The 20,886-nt window shown below is 40.3% G+C and overlaps 1 protein-coding gene across 1 annotated transcript in view; it reads right to left on the bottom strand.

The window, feature by feature from the left end:
* The window catches only part of IGF2BP3 (insulin like growth factor 2 mRNA binding protein 3), a 103,278-nt gene that overhangs the window by 69,933 nt on the left and 12,459 nt on the right, over positions 1-20,886 (bottom strand). Inside the window, exon 3 of the mRNA XM_074195470.1 lies at positions 2,511-2,559. Coding sequence (XP_074051571.1) covers positions 2,511-2,559 — 49 coding nt within the window. The remainder of the gene's footprint in view (positions 1-2,510; positions 2,560-20,886) is intronic.

Here is a 20,886-nt window from a genome sequence, read left to right on the forward strand (position 1 = left end):
GCTAGACTGGAAGTTAGGAGTCCCACATGCCACTCTCTGGGTCTGCTTAGGTTGAGATCCTAAGTAAGCTCAATTCTCTGTGCCTCAGTTTAACCAAATTATTCAACAGGGATGTTTTTCGTCTGATAAAGCTCAAAGAAATATTGCAGGAGAGGAAAACAATGGTCATAAAAAAATCCTCTGAAAAAGTTTGCATTGGATGAGCCCAGTCAGGAGCACCTAGGAGTGAGAGCTCAACATTCTAGCCTCGAGTGACAGTCTTCCCTCTTTTGGTATTTTGGTTTTTGCAAGGCAATAGGGTTAAGTGACTTGCCAAGGTCTGGGTAATAAGTGTCTGAGGCCACATTGGAACTCGGGTCTTCCTGACTCTAGGGCCTGTGCTCTATTCACCACACTACCTATCTGCCCTCCCATCTTCTTAAGAGGCAAGGTTGGCCATAAGGAAGATGAGGGCTAGAATAGTCCTTACAAACTGGGATATTCCAAGCAAATCATTCACTTCTTAGTCTCAGTTTCCTCCTTTTTTGATTGACTCAAATGGCAATCGAGGTAAAGTGTTTTCTTATACCCCTAACTATACTGTATGTCAGCTATGAAGATGCTTTTATTCCTGAGAGCAGGGAAGGGTTGGGTGGATGAGAGAAAAGGCCAAGTCATCTCTAAAACACAGAATGGGGACAAAATGATGTCAAGAAAAACAGGGTACATCTCCAAAGCAGCCAAAAGTTTAAATGCATAAATGCAGAGCTGCAGGGAGTATCCTTCTCAGTCAAATGAGACACTTTCCTTACAGCATCCAGCGAGAATTCTCTCTAATTCAAAAAACAAAAATCTATTTTAATGCTTCTTGGAAAAAAAAAATGCTGCCTAACCTTGAATCTCAAGCTGGTTCTCAAAGAGGCTTTTCAAATATATGGCTTCATAGGTAATGTGTGGCACCTGTATTTAGATAACCCACTGACTTCTAAAGGACAACTCCCATTAGGCGGGCCTATTTACAGTTAAGCTGGACTAAGCCCGGAGTTTTTGAACCTGGATCCTTGGGTTTGTCTTCCAGTGCAGCTAGCAAAACCAGTAGCTTCTTTATGTTGACATCAAACTTGGGGATCTATCTCATTGACCCTAGAGATAGAGCCCCAAAACAAAAGCTAAAATAAGAGAAAAATTAGAAAGAGCCCCACAGTGAGCATTCTCAACCCAGTAAAGGAGTAATGGCCAAATAAAAATCTCTCCTCCCAAGGAGTGGTTGGTCCTTTTGTACAAGGATTATCAATCCTCAACAATCCTTCCTAAAGGCAGTAGTGGTTCACTGTAAATTCTTGTCTTGTAATGTCAAGGGCAATTTGGGAAAGCCTCCAGGATGTGGGGTGGGCCCCTCCTCATCCCAGGTTGGCAAATTTAAAGGAGGATGATGAGAAGAGAATGCACAGGAGGTTTTAATAGGTTATATTAAAAAGTCCCCACCCACCCCCAGGGGCAGCCAGGGGGTGCAGTGGATAGAACACCGGCCCTGGAGTCAGGAGTACCTGAGTTCAAATCTGGCCTCAGACACTTAATAATGACCTAGCTGTGTGGCCTTGGGCAAGTCACTTAACCCCACTGCCTTACCAAAAAAAACCTTAAAAAAGTCCCTACCCCCAAACTTTACATGGCTGATTATCAAATGTCTTTTGAAAAAGGAAAAAAAATACATTAAAATTTTCTAAATCATAGAGATATTCAAAATAAAGTAGTCAGGGGTTGAGTGTGTTTTGTGTTGTTTTGTTAAGGAAAAGGAGATGATGACTCTCAGTTTCCCTTATATAGAAGAGACACACACACACACACACACACACACACACACACACACACACAAATAATAAAAACAAGCAAAACTTTCCACGGCTATCTTCCTAGCTTGAGGTTTCTTGTGATACCACAATCAGTTTTCAGAAGCTTCTAGGCTTACAGAATCTCTTTCAAACTGGGGCTAATCACAATCTTTGTGTGTATGTTGTGACATACATACATACACACACACACACACACACACAATAACCAAATGCCATCATTCAGAGGCAAAAATCAAACAGAGGAATATTTGGAAGACAGCCATGTCTACTATTTGTTTCATTTTTTAAGAGTTTTGCCAAGCCTGGAAATTTGGATTTAAAGACGATGACTGAAATCTAACCAGGAAAAGCTGGCATGGACAAGCCCCTTGGTCAAGGAACCAGACAGCAACAAGGAGTTAGCATTCACCCAAGAAACCCAGTGCAACATTTTTTTAAACACACAACCCAACAAAACGGAGGCAGCAAATAGCTTTAGAAGACTAGCTTTTCCCCTTGTGCCATGAGGGTCCCCACCCACAGCCACTCCCCGAGAGTCGAATGAGGTATATGTGGGCTCCAGCAGATGCAGGAAGCCAAGGGAGTGTTCAGGGACTGGGGAGAGCAAAGGGAGGAGTTCAGGAAGGCTTATGAAAAAATCCAAAGTAATAATTTTATTTTAAATATAGGAATTCTTACCTCCCACTGAAGATGAGGCGGGATGTTTCGAATCTGGATCTTACGGCTCCTGGGGAGGAATAAAAGAAAGAATCAGGGGAAGGATGGAAAAAGAATATTTCCAGTAAACAACTCTTGGAAATGACAAGTGTCAGATCATTCATTAAAAATTGAATAAAAATTCATAGACCAGAAATGAGGCCAAAGGAGAGGAGAGAGAGAGGTGGCAAATGACTCTAGCATCCTAATAATTAGAGAATCATTTCTGTTAAGGTTGGTTCAATACTTTAAGTATTTCTAAAATGAGTGACCAAGCTAAGGACACAAGAGAAAGGATTCTAAAGAAAATTTGCCTTTTGCTAGCAACATGATTTGCCTCTACACCAGTCTTTTGATAAGTGGCAGAGGTGCTCCAAACTATGTCAGAGGAACCTACACTGGCTCTGAGATTAGTCCCAAAACAGACAACTCTGGTTTGAGTCCAGGTCCACCTGATCACCTCCTAAGGACCAAACTGGTGGTAATAAATAGTTGGGGAGTAGGGGAGAAAGGGAGTAGAAGAAAAGCCCATCCTTCAAGAACTGAAATGTCCATGGGGTAGTTTTGCATCTCAAGGCAAAGCCAGAATCTATAAATTCCTTTTGCCCCTCCACCCAACTCAACCTAATTTTCAAAAAGGCTTGATAATAAAATTCTCCAGCTTCCAGAGCAGAAAGTTAATAAATATGATCACTCTCCCCTTACTGGTTGGTCAACTCAACAAATCAACATTTTCATCATCCATTTCTACACATCAGACGAGATATGGTGCCAAGCAGTGGAAGTGCAAAGAAGCAAAAACAAATGAGGCCTGCCCTCTGGGAGTTTCCTTTCTAAGGAGATATAAGATCCCTATGTAGCCAGATACACAGATATCAAAATGCTTTCCAGAGGCAGAGCTCGTACTCTAAGAACTGGAGGGATCAAATCCAGGAAGCAGTTTCAATAATTCTTTGTAACAACGAGTGATTCTCTGGCAAGGAGAAAGGCTAGGGGAAACATTTTAGGCCATGTAAAAATAAAAGAGATCAACAAAAACTATTTTTAAACGGATTCTAAAATCTCAATGAATTCTTAGTTCAGCAAATTCTTTGGCAGGTGCTGAGTGAGGTATGGAGGTACAAATGCCAAAAAAAAGTCTAAATTTGCCCCTTCAAGAAATTTATATGCCGAGACGCAGGGGAGGCTACTGATGAGTCAAGACAAATCAATTGTACTAAGGACAAAGTGCTAATATTGGAACAAATGGAGGAAGAAAAACTTGATTCATTAAGAAAGATTTGTTGAGATCTCAATTGGATACAAATATTTCTCAAATATCAGGCCAGATCTGAAGGGTAATTTGAGACAAAATCATGTTCTACTCTAGGTGTCTGGCTTCTCCGTAAAATATGGGGTTGGATCTGGCTGCTCCTGAGGTCCCTTCCAATGGATCCAAGCCCAGGCTGCTTCACTGTCTCCCTAAGTTCCTGATGTTCCTCCTTCTCCTGATCACCAGAAGCTTCCACCACTTTTTAGATGATCAGTTATCTCATTAATAAAACCCTAGTTTGGTCAGACTACAGTCTCCACTAGCTGTGTTCAGCTTAGACTCAAAATGAATTCCTTTGTCTCCTCCCTCTTCCTTCACCCGGCAACCACCACCCCCCCAAACACTGACCCTGCACCCCTTGAGGAATTCTGAAGAAGCCAGGCAGAAACTATCAATAAAAAGAGAAACTGCGGGGCTGGGGAGGGAGAAGCTACAGAATTACCTGATTTTATTAGGAAATAAGATTTGGAGCAATATAACTTCCAAAGGGAACCTAATAAAGAAGGAAGGAGGAACACATGCCCAGAGAAAACATATACTCTTTTAATTTTTAAGTCACAGAGAAAAGAATCTTGCTTTGAAACAATCCAAGGCATCACAAGGATGTCTATAGTGTCACAAGCAGCTAGAATTATGTTTCTAGCAAGTCAGACCCATTTAAAAAATATATATAATTGCTATTTATTAAAACAAAGAGTTTGGGATCGGATTAACAAAAGAAGAAAGAATCCTTTGATAAATATCCAGGGAAGAAAAACATAGAGCTACCTAGTGAGGCTATCTAGGGATCCCCCATCAGAAGAAACAAAGGTAGACAAAAATCTGAATTTATAATTCAGGTACACTGGGGCTAGGGGTTAGGGAATGGATGGGGCAGAGAAGTCCCATCCTTAACAAAAGGAGATTTTACTTTCTTGAAGTAGTCAGCACTCAATTTTCCTTTAAAAAGGAAATCCCAACCTCCCAATGTCTTTTTTTTAAAGGAAAGGAGCATTTACATATCTCTAGGCATATCTATCATGTAAATTGGGGGTCAACCAGGACTCCAACAGCTTTTTTGGCTTTAGAGCTTGGGGTCTCTCAGCTAGATCTCCCTTAAGAAATGTCCCGTAACTATTTGGCACCTCCCCATTTTCCTGCTTGCCAGGATAAAACTGAGCATCCACTATGTGGGGAGTGAGAAAATGAAATCAACCCCCAAATTGGCCTTCTGCAATATTTATTTAACAATATAGTCAGCAGAGTAGATAAAATATTTAATGCCTTATTTTTCAAAATTCAATTCACATATTGCCAGTAGAAAATGTTTATTGGTATGAAAAAGGAAACCCAGCTCCCAAAGCAAAAGGCAAGGAAACAAACTGTTGCCATTAAATGTGTTTTGAAACATATAGCCAGATGAATATTCTAGAATTTTCTTTCTAGAATAACTAAAATGCTTCAAATAAAATTCCCTATTCCTACTGGGCTTTTACTCCAAGATTAGTTAGTGGTTGGATTTTTTGTTTGCTTTTCTTTTTTTAATATGCAATGAGACTAACAGATCAAAATAAACCAATGCCAAGTTTTGAAGACAATCTCCCTAACACACACACACACACACACACACACACACACACACACACACACACAAACGGCCACTACACCTTGTAAAAATGACTTTGCTGCCTTCTTTAGTAGTGGCTCTTCCCTTATGGATTACAGATCTACAGGTGGATGTATAGAATTGTCCCTATCAACCTAAGTCTCAAGGGACTCAGTTTCTAAAAATGTTAAAAATGGAATTCATTATGCAAGGTCTAAAATGGAGAAACAAATGGGAGCAAGGCTGAAGCAGAGAAAAGGCTGTACTTGCCCTCCCACCAAGGTTACCTTACATCTAGGAAGGAAGTCGATGTAGATTTCTATTTTTATACATGTTGCCTTTTCCATTAGAATGGAAGTTCCTTGAAGACAAGGACTGTTTGTGCTTTTACTTTGCATTTCTAGCATTTGGCACAGTGAAAAGGAAGCCTTAATTCTAGGTAGATTGAAAGGTGATTCCAAGGTGATCAAAATCAGCCTCCTGCCCTGCACTTACAAAATCATCCAGGGAGCCCATTTCTTCATCTAAAGGGAAGGCAAATCCAAACTTAAACCCTCCAACTCCACCTGGAATCGGTCTTGGGAAGCACCTACTTTGCTGGGCACTATGCTAGCACCAGAAACATGATGACAAAAGTCCCAAATCCTTACTAGCTTACTAGGAAGAGGGAATTTTTTCCTAAGAACAGGAAAAGTACTTTTATCTAGTTTTTGACATATTGCGCATTGCCACGATTCAAACTAGGATTTGGATGGCAAAACCTCACACTGACGGCCTCCAAAACTTGTGGGGAAATAGTGAATTAAGTATTTTACCTGAATAGATTGCATTCTCTGGAGCACTGTATTCACTGAATTTTCTAGTTAAAATCAGCTCAGTTATCTATCTGGGAGAGAAATAGCCTGTTTTCAACTGGATAATTCAAAAGTCTATTGGGTTTTTGCCAATTATTTTACCCTCCGCCCTCACCCAATATTGGAATGCCACACTGGACATTTTTAGCTTCATCTCCTCTTTGCTCACTGTAACCCACAATATGGATGCCTTTCCTAAAATTCAATGAACTGAGAAAAGGGAAAAACCCTGTGGGTGCCCCCCAGATGCAAACTGCTTGGACAAAGTCCTTTTCTCTGGCCCGGTTATTATCTTCAAAATGAAGATGGACTCGATTATCTCTTAAAAGCAAAGGTTTTTAACCTGGGTTGTTTTTTTTTTTATCAGGTTTTTAATCTAATTTCCAACTAAATTTCAATATGATTAGTTTCTTTAATAATTTTGTGTATTTTATTTTAAGCATCTAAAACCATTATTCAGAGAATCAGTCCCTAGGCTTAGCTAGACTACCCCGAAGAGTCCAGAATACAAAGAGGGAGAGGAATTCTTGCTCTAAGGTGTTCCCAAAACTCTTGATTGAGAGCTAGGAGAGACTTTGGGTCCAACACTTCCCTAACAAGACACCAGGTGGCGACATAAGCTCAAGACTTCTGTCCAAAGGGGCCACCAGCCAGTCCATTGGAGATAACTGGGGTTTAAGAGGGTTTGGGTCTCTAAGGAGAGTCACTGCAAATGAGGCTTCATCTTGGCTCAACCCGGACATTTTCATGTGACTATGACTTCCCGTCACTTAGGGATAAGGGTTGCATGGAGACAAAAAGTATAATTTGTAGCTTTAGGTTTTTTGGACACTGTGAATGCCACACATGTGAAACACAACTTTGTGTTCCAGATAGTGAAGAGAAATCATTACCATGGCACTCTAGGATGAGGCAGAATTCTATCACGATAGGGTAATAATCATCCCTGCCCAGGGTGGAACTCTAAAGCCTTCGGACAACCTCAAGAGCTGTTAAGATCAGTATTAAATGAGGGGGTATGAAACACTTTGTACATTTTTTTTAAAAAGGTACATTCCAAAGGGTGCCATTTGGAGGTAAAAGACTTGGATTCAAATACTAGCTTTTCCACCTACTTACTGTGTGATCCTTCTCAAATCACTTAGCTTCCATGTTTCTCGATTTCCTCCTTGGTAAAAGGAGGTTGAGATCACTTTCACTTCTGAATCTATGATTATATAGAACTGATATAGCCAGTTTTCTATTTATCCTCTCACTGATTTAGTTTCCTCATGTAACAAATGGGGACACAGAAACCATTTGGGGGAGGTCTCCTTTTTTTTCCACAAGGAAGGATCATAGGATCACAGATTTAGAGAATGGGAAAGAACTTGAAAGTCCACCTAGTCCAACAGACACCTAAGAGAAATAAAGTGACCTGTCCAAGGGTCTCTCACTTTCAGTCCCCTAATTTTCTGCTACTCCAAGTCGACTCCCCTAAAAGACTGAATCTGGGAGGAGAGGGGTGGGTTGGAAATGATTGCAAAGACAAAAGACATCAAGAAAACATTTTCTAGAAATTAAAAATTAACAACAGAGGATTAAAGATCTGCAGCACTTACCTCAGAGTGTTGTGCAGATCAAATAAGCTAATGAAAAGAAAGTTAGATTTTTTTTGGCAAACCTTAAAACTATTAGCATCAGTTATCATCATCATTGTCATCATCTAATCTAACACCTCTGATTTCTCTGATTAGAACTCTCAGGTGATGAGGCTGAGGCTTGGTTAAGGTCCTGGCCTCACAACAGATGTGCCGAATTGTCAAGTTTAACAATCTGATATCATTGAAATACAAACATATTGTTATAATACATCTAGAGAATGATTAATATAGACATTAAATAATGGATCATGCTAAGTTTTCTGCTGTATTTCATCCCAGATTATTCCAAAAAATTATCCACGTTAAGGCCACCAACAGTATTTGCAAAATTACTATTGAATTTTAATGTTTCTAAGAAATCCCCATCACTTAGACCACTGAGCTGCAGGTTTCGTTTCCTTATACATGCCACCTGATAATGTTTTTTGCCATGCCATTTCCCCCCCTCCCGGACCAAGATAAAAAAAAAAAATCCCTCTCCCAGGAAGTCTTCCTAATTTTGCACACAACATTCTTATTTTTATTTTTTTCAAGGCTTCCTAGAAAATTTCATCATTTTGCTAAGGTTATGGATACCGGCTGACATCTCCCAGCAGCCTCTAAATTCAAGGTCAGGAAGTGGCAATGACTGAGAAAAGTCAACTGGCTTTGGATCCTTGGTTCAAACATGGCCTTTGTCGTTTCTTAGCTAGATAAGTCATTGTTCGGCTTGCAGGCCTCAGCTTCCTCACGTGGGAGCCAAGAGGGAGGGAGAAGATGGTTTCTAAGGCTGCTCCCAGCTCTAGAACTCCGATCACTCTGAGGCAGTTTAATGGTGCTGCCTCATTTCTCATGGGTAAGTCGTCTACCAAATGGATTGTCAGCCCATTGGCAGACAATGTTTCTTTTTCTGTGCCAGTGCTGGGACCTATAAAAGCCCCATGAATACTTGTTGAATTGAGTTATTCACAGACCACGCCGGCCATCCCTGAACAAGAGAGTTGACTCTACTCTTTGTCCTGGGTCTTAAGCATCTGAAAATGTAGCCTTCCAACAAAAAAGTTCCTGCAACTATTTCATAAAATCACAAATGTTGCAATCCATGGCAGGAACCCACGCTGTTTAACATGAACGGCGGGCTCTATGATTTAAATGAGTTGCTTAAGAAGACTTTTGCAGGTCTTCCAAGGGGGGGGGGGGGGAAGAGCAGGCCCATCTTCTGGGCTTATGTGGCAATGATTTAGTAGAAGGAGAGCCGTCCCAGGGAGGAAAAAAAGCCCAAAGCTTTATTCTACAATAGACTATTCATAGAGGCTTCAGACACATTTGCAAAAATAGCTATTGTTCTCCCTTTTCCTCCCATATTAAAAAATAAAAACCTTGAAGTTTTCGTAGATCGAAAACTGTAGATCATAAAACAGAATCCCCCCCCCCCCCCCCGCGTAGATTTTTTTAATCACCATTTGAAACCAGTTATTAAGATAGTAGCTGCTCTCACATCCAAGCTAGTTTCTTCTTGGCTAGCTGGAAACGAAGTTCCTATTCGTTAAAGAGATTCTCAAGTTACTGAAATAACTTAGATTTACCCGATGTACGGAGAGTGGGTTTTTTTTAATGTTCTTGAAAAGAATTCATACTTGTTTAGGGATTATGGAAACATCCCAGCCATTGGGCCACGAGAAGAGAGATTTACCACATGGACTAAAAACCACTGGCAATGGGGAAAACAAAAACAAAAATATTTTGTCATTTGCACAGAGTAAAGCTTAAAGCTAAAACTCTTGCTCCTTGTGATCATCTTCTAAGAGCCGTGTGGCTATGGGCAAGGCACCTAGACTTTCTCAGGTTTTTGCTTCTGTTTCTGTTGGGGTTTTTTTAATCTCTAAAATTAGGCTAATAAGACTTGTCTCCCAGGATTTAAAGATCAAATGAAATGATGTGTGTACTGCAACATGTCTACCTTGGCTATTATTAAAGTATGTCTGGGACAGCCAAACCAGTTTGATTTCACCTGACTACTCAACAGGTCTGACACTTCTCCAACAAAGCTCTCTGGAATTAGATTTGGAGCAAGTAATATTTGAAAAACGACTAAATGCCAACACCCATTTCTCCAAGACCCGAGATTCTCATCACCTAAAGGTTCGGAAAATGGAGCAGCCTAGCCTAGCTGCCCCCTCCTGATTTGTTTTTGAGCACTCAAGTTCCAGGGCTCACAAGGCTTATTTGTTCAATTTTTAAACACTCCCCACACAATCTGGCAGCATAAAGCATGCGAGAGAATATAATGGTTCACAAGAGGAAAATAAGCATTTAGGAAAAAAACAAATCCCCAGCTCCCTGCATTCAAGTGATTGGTCCCTGGCGGGAGAATAAGCTGGAGTGGCGGTGGTCAAGGACTCCAACCCGATCCCTCCACCTGGCCTTTGGAGCCCTCCACCAACTCACCTCTTTGTCTGGCTTTGTATAAGCCCATTTCATTTCGCCCCTGCCCCCACACCGGCTAAAGCTCCAGCGTGCAGGGATTGCTCTTCAAGGCTATGGCCCAGCCCCCTCCAGAATGAAATGAAAGCTAAAAGCAGGGGCCCCAGCTCCCCAAGCTGTGTGATAACAACCACAGCTATTCCCTGGGTGTAGAGGCGCAAACGCCGAGATGCCTCCCTTTGAACACATTGGGAAATTCTTTCTGAATTTTTGATTGAGTAGAAAGGGACCTTCGAGGTGCATCCCATTCAGTCCCTTCATTTGACAGAGGAGGAAACCCCACAGCTAATAGACAACAGGGCTGACTTTGAATGTCTTAGGTCTCCAAATGCAGGGTTCTCTCTCCAAGGGCTACCTCCAATTCTCTCAAGGAAGGGTTCTGAAAGCTCCCCTTTCAAAAACCACATTTTTAAAAGGAGAAAAAATGCATAAGACTAAAAAAAAATCAATTGCCTTGAAATATAGCTATCAAAATTCAGGGACTCGAGGTTGAGAATCACTGCTAAGTACATTCTTTTGCTAGTCAGTTGAGTAAGAGAACATAGCTTGGAAATCAAAGGAGACAGGTCCAATCTGGGCTCTGACACTGTCCTCCTATAAGCCTTTGGGCAAGTCTCTTCACCTTGGTAGACAAGGCTTTGGACATCATCAACCCTGACCCTCCGAAGAAAATCTCAGCACAGAAGAGAGTTCCTGTGGTCTCTGTAATAGTTTAGTACCACAGCCTCACTTGTTTAAAGTCACTACCTACCTTTTCGTTTCCCCAGGCCAATTTTTTTTTCAACAATTACAGTAGGACTTCCTAAGCCGCCACCTACAAAACGCCGCAAGGAGCCCTCAAGGTAGGGAGTTTTCTTCTTACAGTAAGAAAACACTTAAAAATCTGCATCTAGATAAGGCGGCTCACTCCTAGGCAGCAGCGAGCTATTCTTCAAGCTTACAATTAGACTAAAACCACATAATTATGACCATTTACGACAGGGAGAGCAATAAGCCTACTTAATGCACTTTGAAAATCTGGAGGGGAGAAAATTTAACTGCTGTCCTTTCTTTATCCCCGACTGTTAAGGAAAACATTGAAGTCTCTCCCAAGTTAAAGCTTTTCAAAACAGCAGTCCTAAGGCAGGATACCCATTTTTATGAAATAATAAAATAGTTCTTATTTTATTTTTAAGATAACAGAATCATTTAGGTAGGAATGGAAAGGACCTCAGGAGTTAAATAATCTAACCCTCTTATGTTACTGATCCAGCTTGGATCACTAAATTTATTCTAAGTGATGCCCCACCCACCCACGACCAAAATCCGAGGTCTTCGGTGGAGCCAGATTTTCTAATGTCTGAATAGAAGCCGTTCAATTCTGCTTCTGATAAGATTTCTCTATGGCATGTGACCCTAGGCAAGTCATTTCCTCTCCTGAGCCTCTCATGGGATTGCTGAGGTCTGGGATTATTAAACACTAAATTAAGCATATCCACATAGAAGAGATTGGACTACCCAGTGCCATTTGGGGAAAAAAACAAAACCAACATATAAAGTGGAAAGGCAATAGAGTATGCAGTCCTAGTGCTGGCCTCAGAGCCACAAAGACCAGAAGGTGGAATTCTGCTCTGAAAAACTTACTAGCTATGAGACTATAAGCAAATTCCTAAGACTCAACTGCCTCATCTGTAAAATGGGAATAATTGCAATGGGGTCCCTCCTGCAGTTACTGAGACTTAAATGAAAGAATAGTTACTAAACGTCCCTTAAAACCGTGGTATTTCTAAAGATGTGTAGAAGAATCTAGAAACTACAATGATCCACACTGGAGAAGAGTTTCAGATATAGAATTCTGAAGAGTCAGATGAGCTGTGTCAGTAGCTGCAGTCCGGAGAGACCTAACTGAAGACACTTTGTTATCGCTCCCCCAAAAATTGTTCTAATCATTCTACAAAATGAAAAGATATGATATGGCATCATGAGGAGCATCAATACTCAAAGCTTACTTTGTGATATCTGGGGAGAGGGAGGGGAGGACAAATGAATCTTTCAGGGGTTTGGATTTAGCTTCAATTCCCCTACAATGTGGATCGTTTTTTTTTAGGTTTTTTTGCAAGGCAATGGGATTAAATGGCTTGCCCGAGGCCACACGGCTAGGTAATCGTTAAGTGTCTGAGACCAGAATTAAACTCAGGCCTGACTTTATTTTTAAAATAACAGAATCATTTAGGCAGAAATGGAGAGGACCTCAGGAGTCAAATAATCTAACTCCCGACTCCAGGACCAGTGCTCTCTATCCACTGCACCACCACCAATGTGGATCATTTTGCAAATGATCTTTTAAATTTCGGCAATAAAGCATGTGTTTTAAGAGCGAAATCTGAATTGAAGACACCCCAGCACCCACCCACTTGGTTCAACAGCTATGGAGTTTTAAGTATGTGTCCAAGCTGAAAGTCCTTGTCTTCCCCCCCCCCCCCCAATAAGTCTTTCCTCCCAGGTAGGGCATTTGTCGATCAAAAGATATCATTATGCAGTCAAATTTTTCTGGGGTTGGGGGGGTCAATGTAGGAAGCTACAGCGGGGCATGTGCCTGCTATAGAAACAGTAAGCCTCTGCTATCAGAAGGAAAACTTCAGAAAGTCTCCTGCCTTCAAACTGGAAACTGAGTCAAGAACTGAGGGTCTTAAGGTCTTTTCAGGAGATCCATGTTGCAATAAGGAAAACTGGTTGTGAATGTGGCCTTGAATCCAGGGGATTGGGATGTGCTTAAAATGTTGAGTCTATAGAAAATTACAATTACGACTCAAAATTTACTTCTGACCCATATATTTAAAGATTACATGATAAGAAAGATAGAGATACCCACACCCTCTCGGTGTGCTGGCTTGACGATCCAGTCACAAATCTGAGTTTTAGCTCTTAGGAGGGACTGAATAAATAAGTCAAACAGGTTAACCGGAAGTTTCTGAAAACCAGGCCCTGGAAGTCCTGAAGATAATTAAGATAAAGCACCTCCATTCACTTCAAAAGTACGAGTCTGTTAGGCTGTTCTGGCTCCTGTGGTTGAAACTGTGCATTCCTTGCCATATAATGGGTATGTTTGTGATTCTGGAAGTTTGAGTGAGTAGGCAATATTTCCACCAAGGCCACTCCTCAAATTCTGTAACTCCATGAAAGAAGCTGTCCTTCCAGGGAGTGTCCAAGTCTAAGAAAATGGCAAGTCCTTCTGCAATGGAACTTTTCAGTTAGCAGAAGATGCCTAATAAAAGCTAGCTGGTTATATGAAATCAGGGTGAGTTGGGACCCAGGGCTCCACCCCACCCGCCCCCTTCATTACAAATTGCCTCTTGTAATACAATTAGAACTAGGTCAAGTTTATACACACATTTTCAATCTGCCACTTGAGAATTTGTTCTCTCCCCCAAAGACAGTATTCTCTGGGCTAAAGGAAGAAAAAAAATTAAGTAATTTACAAAATTTAAAAAAATACTAGCAATAATACAAAATTGCAAACATAAACCATGAGGCTGTAAGTTCAAGGCATCCTGGGTATTGTGAAGCTGTGTTCACAATGGGAAATGTATAATTGTGCGTTTGTTGCAATTTCTCTACTATCAAAAGAGGACAGAATTCAAAGACAGAATTAGCTCCACAAAAACCTACACAAGTCAAAAACAAAAGTTTCATTAGACAGGAATTCTGTAAAACGAAAGGGGGCAGACACACTCAGACACCTGGGCTGAGCAGAGCCCAGAATGTTCACAAAAGGACAGAAAGCATGAATAGCCTCCCCTCTCTTCATTTACATACATTTACATCTATTCAAACCTTTAAGTCTTCATTTTAGAAACATTCAAAAAAGCTTAAGCATATTTTCAGTTTAAAAGAGCGAAGATAAAAACTGCCTCTGTTTCCCCTACGATATGTTAGAGGTGGCAAGGGTTCGACAGGAAAAACCGTAAAATCTTACCCATGGAGCCAGCCCCAAGATTTCTTTTGTTTTAAAATATCTTGGACCCTGCCATTTGAAAGAAAAAATTGACTGAACACACACACCACCCAAATGTAAAAGAACTAAGCTCCTCCAGAGAAAACAAATTAAAATCAAATAATGGTCATAGGATCATTTTTATAAAAATTATTTTTTCAGCAGTACTGACTTTAATAATACCTCATTTCAAAACCTCATTGCACAAAACAATCTTAAGTCTGACAGAGTAAAATAACTACATTTGTTTGGTGCCTGTAACTGCATTTTTAAAAAAAATAATATAGGAGATTAAGTAACTAGCTTAAACGAATTTATAAATTATGCATTGATAAATATTTTAGTCACTAAATATTTACAGCAGCCATGGAAAACAGCCACACCAACATTCTATTTTGTTTGAAAAGAAAGCATTTCACAACATAATTTTAAAAAGTTTTAATAACTGAGTTTACTGAGATTTCTGAAACCAGTCCCATGCAACCTTGTAGAATTTCCTTCTTTCAAAACAAACTTTGCTTCCAGATAGTCTCAATTACTATTCTCACCAAGTATTTTTCAGTAAAATTATTCTATATCTAAGAATCATCTTTTTGCTTTGACAAAAGCTTACAATTTGACCAATTTTTAAAAAATTCTTAGAGGTAAGTTCAAAGCACTGAAATATTGATACTCACTCTTTTAAAATGCATGTGGACATTTAAAATACTGCAAAAGAGTAAGGCATGAAATATGGGTTTAAAATTGATTTCTAATTCTAAAACTGGGGAGGGGCTTTGTTACAATCTTGAAAAAAATCACTCTGCAGCAATTGTGAAAAATAAATTTTAATATTCTGCTCACAACAATCTCAATCTAGCTAATTGTCCAAGAAATGTTGGTCCAAACCCTAGGGAGCTCCATGTCCTCATTAGAGGTGGCAGCGGCTGATTTGTTGCTTCTCCAAGTTCACAGCCTCCTGCCCATCAGAGCAGCTATTATTTATTTTATTCCATTGAAAATGAATTTTCAATAACCTAATTACCCAGATTCATACATTTGATTTCTTCTTCTTCAAATTTCATATAGATTGGGTAGCTCCTAAATCCAAAACCAAAGGTGACATTCAATGTCTATTGATTGATTGATCAATTCTGCGTGGAAATCACTGTCTGAGGTTCTCAGGAACACCAGGACCTAATCCTCATGGACGCTCCTATTAGCAGCAGGCATCCTCCACCTAAGGACTCATTTGATATATCAATAAGATGACTGTGAAATTGTGCTGCTTCTCCCCCCTTTACACCTTAAAGGCAAGGCAGAAAAATTCAAATTCTCTTGGATTTGTGAGCAGAGATGATTCGGATCTTTTGAAAACCTTGCTCTTATCCCCAACGAAATTTGTGTGAAATGCTCCTCTAAAATTGAAGACAAAGCTCCAATACATTCATCAAGAAGGGAGAAGAAAATACAAATAGGAAGCAGGGTATACCAGATGGAGAACTGACCTCAGAATCCTCGACATCTAGTTTTTAGGTCCCACCTGAGGTGGACTTGCATATTCCTCCTTGGAAAAATCACTTAACTTTTCAATACCCCTAACCAACCCTCTGACTCAGGGGTTCTTAACATGAGGTAATTGAACTTCTCATTTAATAGCTGGATAATTTCAATATAATGGAACTGTTTTTGTAATCTTGTATTTTGTTTTACGCATTAAAAAAAATATTTGAAAAAGAAGTCCATCACCTTCACCAGGCTTCCAAATGGAACTACAATATTGAGAATGCTGAAGAAGCTCTGCTCTCAGATCATAATTTGGAGACACGGGGCAGATCTGCTTTGAAAGGAGATGCTTCCCTGGAAGTTCCCTACGCTATTGAAATCCCAGATCAAATAAAAGGGGAAAAAATGTACCTCTCTCTCTTAAGGAGTTTTGAGGTTAAAAAATAGCATGTATAGTCCACTTTGATCTTTTTTGTTGTTGTTAGAAGAGATGGGTAGAGGAGAGAGACTCTATACAAGAAAAGTGTCTCCAACACAGAATGATATCAATAAATATTGTTTTTTTTAAATTGGAAGAGTCCTCAGAAATTTCCCAAACCAAAATATCAGAAGGGCATTATAGGATCTGGCAAGGGAAAGAGAGAAGAGCCACATTTGAGACACACAAGCCACCCAACCTTTTCAGTTTCCAAGTATAAGACATTAGCTTTCAGCACATTGGCAGCAGGCAGTCTCTGCAAGACAGATACAGGGACGAGCAAGTGGGTTAAATGAACATCCTGCTCTGAGCCTCAATCCATTACTGCATATGGCGGAGGGCAACGAGTGTCAATCAGGTGGTGGAATAAAATTAGCCCTTTTCCTCTCTAAGCCACAACGCTCCCATATATTTATGTGTATCTCTCTACAACCAGAGACAGACAGAAAACTGCCTGAAAGATAAGCCTCAGGATAAACTACCCTGGGCCATGATCCATCCTCCTGGAGAGATCATCCTTCTAAAGGCTTTGAGTCATCTACAGCTTCCAGACCTTCAACTTGGGGAAACACTATGACCTTGGCCAGCACCTTCAGGCCCTGGGTGTTTTTTCCAGTTGTTCAGAGATGATAGGCACTTAGCTGCCACTGCTGCCTGCCCTAGAGCCCCTGGTCCGGCAAACCAAAGAGCAAAGACGTTTAACTCTTCAATCACTGGGGCAGAGAGGGGCCACTGGGCATAGCCCAGAGCTGGCCACACCCTTCTAAAACCCTGCCTCATCTTACTGTATGGACCACCCGCTCATAAATTGGAGCAGACTCAACCTCTGATGAGGAGTATGGCTGCAAAGTAGTGAGATCCACATCTGAGGATCTTCCCACAGGAGGCTTAGCTCAAGTTAAAAAGTAGAGGAGAGACAGGGGAGAAGAGGAAGCAAACAGGAACTATTTACTAAGTGACATGGAGGTAGGAGGCATTTAAAAAGAGACTTGGGGGGCATTCTCATATAATCTGAGACTAGAGCTAGGTTAAGAATTAAATTTGGGGGCAAGCCACTTAATCCCATTGCCTTGCAAAAACCTAAAAAAAAAAGAATTAAATTCGAGATTTTCTTACTTCAGTTACTCTCAGATGAGTAAACTCCCTTCATTAATGCAGATGAGCCCCTCCAATTCTATGAGACAGAGTTTTGAGGTTGGTTGGAGCACTGGGAAATGAAATGACTCACTCAGGGTCACACAGCCAAAATGCCTTCTGACTTGGACCCTGAAGGGTCAGCTTTAGATACTACTTCCAGATGTCTCCACATACCTCATCAAACTTGAGAAAGTTAAAATGGAGCAGTTAGAGAGAGAGCTAGCTATTATTCGACACCAATCCAAGTCCCAGTTCTGATTTTTTTTAAATGCTACTATCAAATGAAAAGCCAATAGAATTTTAAAATTCCACTTACTAGGTCCCAATTCTTTTTAAGACAAAGGCTCTCAGATTTTGAGATGGAAAGGAACTTGGAGGTCAAATACAACCTTTATATTTACAGATGAAAAAGTAATTTTTCTGTGGTGGCGTTCCAGCTCGGAGCCTCTCTCCTATCTGAATCTGCTAACTGTACATCTGAAATCCCAAAGGAAGTCAAATAATGACAACAGATTTTTACCTTTATTATTTTTATGCAGCTTGGGTTTGTTTTTTTTTTCTTTTTTAAATTATGAGTCCAGCAAGGAGACTGCAGCCCATGCTTAAGGAAATTGTCATGGCTCTAGGATGACATCCTCCCATAATCCCAATTAAATCAGATTTTTAAAATGTTAATTAAATGGTAAAAGGTAGTCACCTCCCAAACACTTCATTAAAATTAAAAGGATCATGGGGAAAAGTACTGTGTGAAAAGAGGCTGAGAGTCGGAAGGTCTCGGCCAAATCCATGCCTCTCGCTGCCTCCCCAAGCCAAGTGACAATAGGCCCCCTTTAACCTGGACGTGCCTTCTCTAGACAGGCTAACGGCTGGAAAGAGGCTCCCTCCCACCTAGGGAAGGCTGCCAAGGCACGAACTACAATCTCTCTCACCCTGAGGGTCAGGATCATCCAGGCACAGACTTTTTCCTCCTTCCCTCTCTCTCTTTTTTTACTCTTCCTTCCAGAGCTGAGAGGGAGCTGTTTAATCTGCATTTCCTCTCTATCAGTCAAATGCTGCTCCTTAGTCACTCAGGGAGGGAAGGAGGTTTCTAAGTTATCAGAGGTTTTAAATCATCCACCCCTTTGTAGACCCCACTGTCAGGGAGATTCACTATTCAAACAGTGATTGATGGTTATTTCCCACATTAGTTCTCCTGATAACCAGGGTGCTCTTTTCTTTATCAGTCACACTTCACATATGGAAGAAACATATCCCAAAGCAGATTTACACCTTTCCAGAGATATTCCTAAAGGATCTGTGATTATCCAGATCATTTGGACCCTGAACCTATATAACTAGCATTCTGGGTATATTTTCTGAAAACTAGAGGGGGGGAAAAGCCACAGAACGAGAGGGTTGGGTGCCCTGCCACACTGGACCATGGCACTGCACCAATACCCAGATATAAGGAAACTTCCTGAGATAAGCTCAATCATCAGTGAACAAGAGGGAAGACTGTGGTGACACAGGCAGAGATATTAGAATGGACCCTGGGGGAGAAGGCTTCAACAGAGCCTTAGAGGTCTGTCAATTCTGAATCAAGTCAATTTGATGGTTTTTGATATGGAAGGGGATGGATATATATCAATATCTATATCTATATCTATACATATATATATATATATATATATATATATATATGGCTAGAAACAACTCCAAAACCTTTTACTCTCCAGTCTCAGTTTCCTCATCTGTATGATAAAAGGGTAGTTAGTGGGCTAGATGACTTGTAAGATTCCTTTCATCCCTATATTTATGATCCCATGTGTCAATCTTTTGAGGCACTGGTCGGAAGGCTATTAAAGCATCTTTTAACCTGACTACCGGAGGTCCACTTGGATTAGTGTGCCTAATGGGAAGAAAGACAAGCATGTCACTGGTGACTAGTCTGTCCCGTAACACAAATCTCCCTTGGAACCAAGAGCTTCCACCTGCATTGATCAAACCTTGAAACAGCAAAATGGAGTTGTCTGGGTCTGTGCTCTAGAGAGGGACCTGCTAATGGGCAAAATGGGCAGTACAAGGGAAGAGAATAAGAGGGCATGAATCCCCTGCAAAATAAATAATTAGCCCATGGAAAATGGAGGCACTGACAGCAGAGTAGCATTAGGAACCCCGAACGGCTTAATAATAAAACTGAGCAGCTTATTTTATGAGGGCAGGTGGAAAAAACCCATCAGCTATAGGGGGAAAAAAAGACTCTTGGATCTTTTCCTCTGCCATAATTTCAAAACTTGATTAATGTTGATGACAAGAAATTTTTATATGTTTCAATTTGAACACACATATATACGTATTTTTCAAAATACATACACACATATATATTGTATATCCTGGCAATGTTATGAGTGAGTCAGCCTGAATTCTGGGAAGTTCTATTTCCATATGTGTCTGTATTTAGTCCCACACAAAGCACAAAATTTCAAAATTTTATAACCCAAACAAAATAGACACCTATAAAATGTTACAAGCCAACTTGCATAAACAAACATTTCCTGGGCATGAATTTGAGGGATATGAAACCCTGAATTGTTCTACTTATTTTAAACACATTGCCCTAATAAATTATTATACAAGAAGGCAGGAAGCAAAACTCAACTCACACACATGAACTGTGTTCTTTGGCATTATGTGGATAATTAGTGCAGGAACTAAAACAAGCAAAAGTGACACCCAAACCCGAGAAGGAATCAAAAGGCTAGAGAGATTTCGAAAAGCTTTGTTTATCCTTAGGAGCCCGAAAAGAAGAAAAAAACAAAAAGAAAAAAATGAAAATTCATGTTTAAAGACTTATTTCATTAGGAGAAAATTTGTAAACAGTTTCCCATAAAAATACATTTCCAAAGATTTCTAACTTGCCACATCTGAATTGGCTACCTTTCAAGAAACAAACTTAAAGGGCAATCCTGCATTCTCAGAGAAAAAAAAAAAACCTGGCAGGATGACTGTTCTGCACCCTTTCCAAAACATAGGCTCAAGCTTTAATCTCGGCACTAAGATTACTTTGATCTCCTGTTTTTAAAACTCATCTCCTAAACCCAAGAAGAGTTGAAAAGAGCAACCCTTGAACTACCTTGTGCTGGTGTGAAGTAGTTTGTTGTATACGTTTTCATGATTCTACTAAACAAATCTGTTTCAAAAGATACAAAATGTCCCTTCACCCCCCTTTCTATCTGTGAACAGGTGCTACTCTTTAGCATATAGTCAAATTCTTCCTGGGATCCATAATCTTTGTGATACTAGAAAAAAAATGTATTTTAAACTTTCATTCTGTCATTTAATGATAGTCCAGGGGAACACCTACAGAATGTCAATGGGGCTGAGACAACGCCCTTCAGATTTTTTAGAACTCTGAGGAACATCCAGCTGCTCATTTGTTCCCATCACCT

The sequence above is a fragment of the Macrotis lagotis genome, chromosome 7 (assembly GCF_037893015.1).
Source record: "Macrotis lagotis isolate mMagLag1 chromosome 7, bilby.v1.9.chrom.fasta, whole genome shotgun sequence".
Classification (NCBI taxonomy): domain Eukaryota; kingdom Metazoa; phylum Chordata; class Mammalia; order Peramelemorphia; family Peramelidae; genus Macrotis; species Macrotis lagotis.